Below are 8094 nucleotides of genomic sequence, written 5' to 3'. Positions count from 1 at the left end.
GGAAGGCAAAAGCGAACCTCCTCCTGGAAAGCAAACCGCCACCCTCTTCCCTGGAGACGGAAAAAGGGGCGGGCGTCCCCACGCACAACTTCTAAATCTAACGAAGAAAGGTTGCTTTCTGGACACGCAGCGAGCCATCTTCTCCGACCTTCCTGGCTGCTTTTGGAGTAATTGCTCCAGAAGGAACGAGGGAAAAAAAAAGAAAGAAGCAAGCTCTGAGATCCCACCTCCTGCCCCCCTCCCCGGCCAGGTGTACACACGCGTGGGCTACGCTGCGGCGGGACGCTTCACCCTCGGCTCCTCCCAGGGCCGCGGGTGCGAGCGGCGGCTCCCAGCCCCCTCCCTGGCGGCGGCGGCGGCGGCGGCGGTGGGAGGAGGAGGAGGAGGAGGAGGAGGAGGAGGAGGAGGAGGAGGAGGAGGAGGAGGAGGAGGAGGAGGAGGAGGAGGAGGAGGAGGAGGGAGGGTCGGCTCCAGCGCCTCCCCCCTTCCCCGCCTCCCTCCCTCCCTCCTCGCCGAGCGCAGCGCCCCGAGCATGGAGCCTGCCTGAGACGCTCCGCGGGCTCCGGCAGCTGCTGCGGCGGCACAACATGGAGGCGGCGGCGGCCCCGCCGCTCCCGCTGCTGCTGCTGCTGCGGCTCCTGGCCGCCTCGGTGCTGCGGTGCGGGCCGGGCTCGGCCGGGGGTAAGCTCGCCGGGGCGTCGCGGGGCCCGGGTCGGCGGGGAGGGGGAGTGCCGCTGTCCCTTTTGTTGTCGGACTTGGGCAAACTTTCCGCCGCGCTCGGCCGGGAGGGCTGCGGGGGCCGCGGCGGCGGGGAGGGGGGCGGGAGCGGGACCCTGCGGGGCGGGGGGGGCGCGGGCCGATCTCCCGCGGGGGGGGGTCGGGGGGGAGGACGCGCACATGGACGGGACGGGGCGGGAGGAGGACGGGAGGCTGGATGCATCTCCCCCCCCCCCCCCCCCCCCCCCGCTCCCCAAACTACTCCTCCTCGCCCCCCTTTTCTTCAAAAGGGGGGCGCAGGAAGAGGAGGTCTCTCCTCCCTCTTCCCTCCGGACCTGTCCCGCCGCGGCGGTGAAGCCGTTTCCCCCGGGGGTGGCTCAGGTAAACGCGTACAGTTGCAAAAAGAGAGACAAAAGTTGCCCCCCCCGCCCCCCCATCCCCGCGGCCGTCCTTCCGCGATCCCGGGCAGGGATTTCTCTGGGGTTTGGAGAGGCGGGTGTCGGGTGTCGCTTATCCAACTCTTGGCAGGGCTGGGGAGGGGGTGGGGGGAAGGCGAGTGTCCCCCCCGCAGCTCCGTTTAAGGCTGTAGGCGGGCGACAGGGCCGGGGAGGGGGCGATGGCGCTGCGGCGGGAGGAACCGGCCGGCCCGGCTGGAGGCGGGCGGGGGTGCGGGGTCCGGCCCGGCTGGAGGCGGGCGGGGGTGCGGGGTCCGGCCCGGCCCGGTCCGGGGTCCGGCCCCGGTGCAGCTCCGCGGGCGCAGCCGGAGCCCGGTCGCCCCGCGCCGGCCGAGCGCTGGGCCTCCCGCTAACCCGCGCTCTGTCCCGGGCACCGAGCCTGCTCTTTGCTTTCCTTTTGCACCACCGTTTTGCGGTGCATGCGCTAATCTTTAAAAGCAGAAATGAGCGGAGGCTCTGCTCTGCCTGGAGCACCCGTGGGGAGGGGTCCGGGGCGCGTCCCCCAGTTTTTCTCCCTGCGCGCTGCTTCGGCCCCGACCCTGTATCGCCGAAGACGGGGAGTTGGGGCAGCATGTGCGGGACTCCTGGTTTGTGGCTGCTGCACCTGGTCTGCCTGAATACCTCAGCCCGATGCTTCAGCAAGCTGAAGCCTACTTGTTGCACTTTCCGAGGTAGTTTAGAAAACTCGGCGGTGTGGCCAAGGCTGTCAGAGCATCACCTTAGGGCCTCTTTTATTAGGCCACCCACCTTTTCAAACCATCTGTAATTATTAGAACTGTCATTTAGAGCAAGAGAACTGACCATTTTCTGCTGGCATCATTGTTCTGTATCTTTAGTTGGAGCTCTGTGTAGGTGTGTCTTATGTATGGCTTATTCTATTGGGATTATATGAAAAAGATGCCCTTTGCATCTCAGGATGCACCTTCTCCATATACATTGCCACAATCTTATAAAAATGTTGCAGAAAACCTGAAGTGTGGCTTTTTCCTTTCTGAACACTTATGCTTATGTAAAGACGTTCACGTTTCTACTTGACTGAATGAAGCTATGGAGCTGTAGGGGGAAAAAAAAATCAACTTACAGGAGTTAAATGAAGAGAGAACAGGCTGATAGTGTTGCTTGAGGGTTTCCTTACATTTACTTAACAGACTCTAATAGCAAGATTTTTTAAAAGGGGTAACTTTGCGTTTGGAACTCTTAGGAAAATAAGAACTCACACCTGGAGTTTGGTTTTCATTCACTTCATTTTAGGGTCAGTGATTCTTTTAATATAGCGTATGTTCTGTATCAATAGTCACCTTCCTTAACGTGCATGGAAAAACTCTTCTACAAAGGTACCGTTTTTAAGTAATTAGCTAAAGAGTCTTGGTTATAAATCTTAATGACGTTGCTTTTGTTCTGCCTACTTACCAGGAAGGTATGTGATTCTTTTGTTAGGTTGATCTGGACAGTACTTTTAAGGACAGCTTATCTGTCCTTTTAGCAGGAGCATGGATGCACTATGAGAGGCTCTCCATGTTTTTAGTTCCATTCCTGAGAACCCCTACTCTGTAAGCAAACACCTGACTTTAAGGGACTTTTACCTCTTAAAAGTATTCTGATGTGCTTATCTTACAAATATGTAAATACATCTCTGCAAGATGGGGAATGTGCTGGAACTTCTGCAGTGTTAAAGCTTCTGCGAAGTTTGGCATGTTATAATAGATCCTAAATACTTTGACTGTGAAATAATTTTGCTGTGGAGCTAAGTCCTTGCTCTATATGTGGTAGTGTCAGGGGTGGTTTTATTTATGTGGCTTGAAATAATGATAAACCTGTTTCAGATGTGGGTCATACTTGAGAATCCTTTCACTGAGGTAAGACAAAATGATCATTGCATTTCGGGCTTCCTTGAAAGGAGGAATCTCTTGCTTGTGTAAAGTATTCAGGAACAAGATGGTTATGACAATGGCATGTTTTTGTCTGCAGATATTGTAAGTTCTGAATGTTTAATACTACACAGCAGGTGTTTTATGTGGGGCTCTTAAAGCTGAGATAATTGTTGAAGTTCTTGTTTAAGAATTATCCCAAACAAGAATTATTTTTACTTAAACTCATAAAAGCTTGGTTAGCTCTTGGTTGTTGTGTACTAGAACATTTCCCAAAATTGTGAGACCGTATCTTAGTTTTCTTTAATAGAAGGACTATTTGCCTGATATAAGAAACACAAGATACAGAAAGGTGAAGAGAGAAGTGTGACAGAATTGTTTCAGAAGTTTGAAACTAGGGATGCAACGTGGAATAAAAAATGCATTTGAGCACAACCCTAAAATGACTTTTAATTAATACTGTTTTTCCTGAGATAACCGAAAGCTAATGCTACCTATCACTATGTTTAAATGTAGAACGTAGTAGGAAAGAACACTTGCTAATTTTATGATGGGGAAATGTGCTATCTAGGAGTCCTCAACTGCATTTCAGTGCCATTTCAGTCAGTCTGTCATTGATTTAGGGGGCTATTTTCCTAGTAATAACTACTAGCATGATGTGAGGGTCTGTCACAAATTATGGTCATAAATCCTCTTGAAATAATGAGGAAATACTGAAACTCCAGACTGACTCTGAAGCTTAAGTTGATACTTTCAAAGCACTGAATCTTCTCTCTCCAGACAGAGGATAATGGCTTTAACTGTCTTTTAGGTATAGTGTGTGAATTAATTTGTTACTGTTTCATTTTAGATTAAATTAATTTTATTTTAAATTCATCTTAAAGCATTGAGATGCTTTAAAATTACTCGTACTGTAGACGTGTCTGTAATACGTAAATCAGCATGATACATTCACACCCTTCAAAATTATTGACTTTGTGTATTTTATCAATAGCCCAGTGTAAATTCCACCATTGCCTCTTGCTATTTTGGAATCTTTTTTTTTGATCTCAGCTACTTTAACTTTTATCTTAAGAATTTTTTTTTTTACTTGTTGATAATGTAGTCATTAGTAAAATAGGCCATGGGTTTTGTTCCAGCTGTAAATTTTCTCAGTCCTGCATGCTTCTTGAATAATGCAAGCCAAGGTAACTTTTTAGCAAACACAGAGATTGTTTTTGGGAACTTGTTATCCTTTATTGTTAGGGTAAGGTCTGGCAGCGTAACAAGAATTAAAGGTTACAAAACCTCTCCTAGAATATAGATGCACGTGACTTATAAAGAGTGTGTAATGTAACTTTGCTTCTAGTTAAAATTTAGCCAACAATGTAGAGTTAAAAGCAGTTGTCTCGCTTTTTGTCAAAGCAGAAATAAAAGAAATTTCATTATTTGTGATGCTCAGAAATAGCTTTAGTGACAAGGTTTAGTTCCATGTTAGATCAGTATTTTTTGTGAACATACTGTATTATATGAAAGCAACCTGCCATCCTGAGGTCGAGAACAATAACTAGGCTTAAATTCCTTGTTTAGAAAGAAGCTATTGTGAGTAACTATTTCTCTTCATTCTAAGAAATGCTCTTAATTTTTCCTTACATCTTTAACCAAAGAGCTATTAAACATTCAAAATGTCTGGCTTTTGTAAGTTCAGAATTTCTCACAGGAGTTGATACGGCTGAAAAAAACACAGCAGTGAGAACACTTGAAGGAAATAGTTGTTACTTTCTGCTCAAGACCTTTCTGAAGAACTCAAATAGGTATTGACCTGAGTCTTGAGCGAAGAACAATGGTAGAATAAGTATCACCATAATTTACAGCACAGGCCAGCAGCGATGCAATTCTACTATGCGCAATGGAGTCAGCATTTTGTTTAGAGATTGAGACACATGGATTATTTTCCTTTTTTGCTATATTGCTTTCCAACAGGACCTGTCCTACAACACTGCAAGTTCACTTAGGGAAGGAGCAAATAATTATAATAGTGGCTGGGGACACTGGCTGGCCAAAGCCACGTGCTGTTTGGACACTTGGGACTTTCTGAAGAAGTCAAAGATGTGCCATCTCCTGACAGCCCACAGCTAGGACTTCTGAACTGGGAAAAATACTTCTGGAGAGTCCTAGCCCTGTTCAGTTAGGCCAGGGAAAGTCTCACGATAGAGTCAAAGAATATTTTGAGCAGTTCTTGAGATATTGGGTGATTAAACAGTTGTGATGAGAGGAAGAGAGAAAATGGGAAGTATGTCCCACAAAGTATTGTTCACTATGGCTGTTTGTTAGAAGTTTGTGGGCCAACAATCCTTTCGATTCCTTCTCTCAGGAAAATCAGGATGTGGAGCTCACCAACGTTTCATCTTTGTGGTTTCTGTTCACTAAAGATTTAAAATATCTGTTAAGACACAAAATTCTACCGAGAAGCTACAAAGAATGGATGATGGGTTGGTAAGGGTGGTGAGGGTCCATGTAATAAACAGGATTTTTAACTTTGCTGTTGTTTCCTTTACTCTTGCTTGACTCACACTTAGCCTGCCAGCATAGGCAGATGTAAGGTGTCATTTTGTATTGATGTTAAATCCATGGGTGACTTTGGCAAGGATGCCAGTAAATTGACACATGCTTGACTTAAATTAGTTTGTTTGCTCTGGATGATAAAAGGGTTAAAGCAAATGAAACAGCTTTTAAAATAGTAAATACTTTATGTGAGTGTGTTGTGTTAGATTAGCTTAATGGGGACAGGCTGCTGGGAGAAGGAATTTCTCGACTGTGAATCAGCTACAGAATTGTCTTCATTTCACAGTATGAAGGTTTATTGCTATTGCAATAAACAGCACTGACAGCAGATGCAATAGTAAGTTCCTGGTGTGATTGTCATGGTCTGAGAACCTCAAATGTTGGCATATGTATTTAAAAATGTTCCTGCTTAGTAATATAATAATTGTTGAATATTGTTTGGCACTTTGGCTTTCCGAAGTGCTGTGCGAGTATTAGCTAATTCTGAATATTCTGCTAACATAGCATCTATTATTTATCTTTTATACATACGGAAATTGAGCTTCCCCAGTTTGAGTTGACTGCCTTTAAACAGTAATAAAAGTTGTCTTTGTGGCAGGCAGAATTAAGGTTTCTGAACTCCGGTTGTCCTGTTGAGACTACAGAGGTGTTGTGGTTTAACCCCAGCCAGCAACTAAGCACCATGCAGCCGCTCACTCACTCCCCCCCATCCAGTGGGATGGGGGAGAAAATTGGGGAAAAAAAAGTAAAACTCGTGGGTTGAGATAAGAATGGTTTAATAGAACAGAAAAGAAGAAACTAATAATGATAATGATAACACTAATAAAATGATAACAGCAGTAATAAAAGGATTGGAATGTACAAATGATGCGCAGGGCAATTGCTCACCACCCGCCGACCGACACCCAGCCAGTCCCCGAGCAGCCATACCCCGACCCCCACTTCCCAGTTCCTATACTAGATGGGACGTCCCATGGTATGGAATACACCGTTGGCCAGTTTGGGTCAGGTGCCCTGGCTGTGTCCTGTGCCAACTTCTTGTGCCCTGGCTGGGCATGAGAAGCTGAAAAATCCTTGACTATCGTCTAAAGACTACTGAGCAACAACTGAAAACATCAGTGTTATCAACATTCTTCACATACTGAACTCAAAACATAGCACTGTACCAGCTACTAGGAAGACAGTTAACTCTATCCCAGCTGAAACCAGGACAAGAGGTAAAATGGGTAATTGTTCAATAAAACTATGAAGTGTGCTGTTCCTGAGCTGTGGTGAAAAATGATGCAACTGGAGAAATGAAGTTGCAAGTGTGTTAGGTTCTAAGTCTCCCCTCTACTGTGAAAAGCAGAAAGATGGAAGTTATATTTACAAAGGGCTTGATTTTCAGTTTTTTCTCATGGATTCTTGTTAAAGGGCACATGGTGTCCTGTAAAAGTGCAGTGGTCTTAATTTGGGGGTTCTGTCCTTCTTGCAGGACCCCTGTTGGCTTGAGTTTTGTCTGAGAGGGAGATAAATGGTTGAGTTCCTTACCTTGGCATCTCTTCATTTGGCTCGGGATTTGACAACATATTATGATTCTAGAGGTTCTCTGTTGCCTTTCTTTAGGTTGCCTTGAGTGTATATTGACTTTAATTTTACCATGTTGTTGCATTAAATGTGATTCATTAAACATTTATTAATACTTCTTTTTGGAAGTGGCTTGTTACACATGCTAGTAAAGGTGATGAATTAGCCCTGGGGACTCTTGATCCTCAGCCTGCAAGAATTAGATTGGAGGTAGGAGGTGGCAGTCGGTGAAGACAGAAGCTTGACCTCTTCTTTCTGTGGTGTTTTCAATTAAGAGTCAAAAAAAGCCAGAGAGTGTGAGCAAGTGTTGTCTGCTTCATGTTTCAAAACCTCTTGGTGGATGAGGAGGACCTGTCGATTGAGTGGACTTTCTCAGTGAATTTCTTGGCTTTTGGGTTTGGGAATCAAATAGTATTACTACAATGTGATTTTGTAGATGTTCTTTTTCTTTTCTGCTGTTCAGTGCTGGCTTTAACTAAATCAAAAGGAAAAGGAGTGGAGGATCTGAGAAAACGTGATGGAAGTGTACAGTGCTGCTACAATCTATGGGTTATTGACATGTCATTTGAGAACTTTCATGGAACACTGTAGGTAGTTATGGTTTAAGCCATATACTCCAGGTTTTGAATTAGGCACAGATTATGCCTAACAGCAGTAATGCACTTATACTTGTTGATAACTTAAGTATACCTTCTGTGGAAATTTCAGTTTTACTTGGATTCCAGATCCATGGATGGTTTGTCCATTCCTTGTACTTTTTTTTTTTTTCCCATTCACTTTGCATGAGCATGTTCTTTTCTGTTCTTCCAAATTAAAACTGTCCTAGTTGGACTTCAGAAGGAAAAAAAAAAACCCACCAAAAAAAGTGTTTAGAAGACCAGAAATGTAATTAATTTTTTTTTTGTTTTAATGCAAAACTTCACACTATAGAGTATGGCTGTCAA

The 8094-nt window shown here is 45.5% G+C and overlaps 1 protein-coding gene across 2 annotated transcripts in view; it reads left to right on the top strand.

The window, feature by feature from the left end:
* Positions 1-477: 477 nt before the first annotated feature.
* The window catches only part of LRP5 (LDL receptor related protein 5), a 178420-nt gene continuing 170803 nt past the window's right edge, over positions 478-8094 (top strand). For both annotated transcript variants that reach the window (XM_049820573.1, XM_049820572.1), the window contains exon 1: positions 478-681. In XM_049820573.1, the coding sequence (XP_049676530.1) occupies positions 588-681 (94 nt within the window). In that variant the 5' untranslated portion in view covers positions 478-587. The remainder of the gene's footprint in view (positions 682-8094) is intronic.

The sequence above is a fragment of the Accipiter gentilis genome, chromosome 17, assembly GCF_929443795.1.
Source record: "Accipiter gentilis chromosome 17, bAccGen1.1, whole genome shotgun sequence".
In the NCBI taxonomy this organism is placed as follows: Eukaryota; Metazoa; Chordata; class Aves; order Accipitriformes; family Accipitridae; genus Astur; species Astur gentilis.
This window is presented reverse-complemented; position numbering and strand designations above follow the sequence as displayed.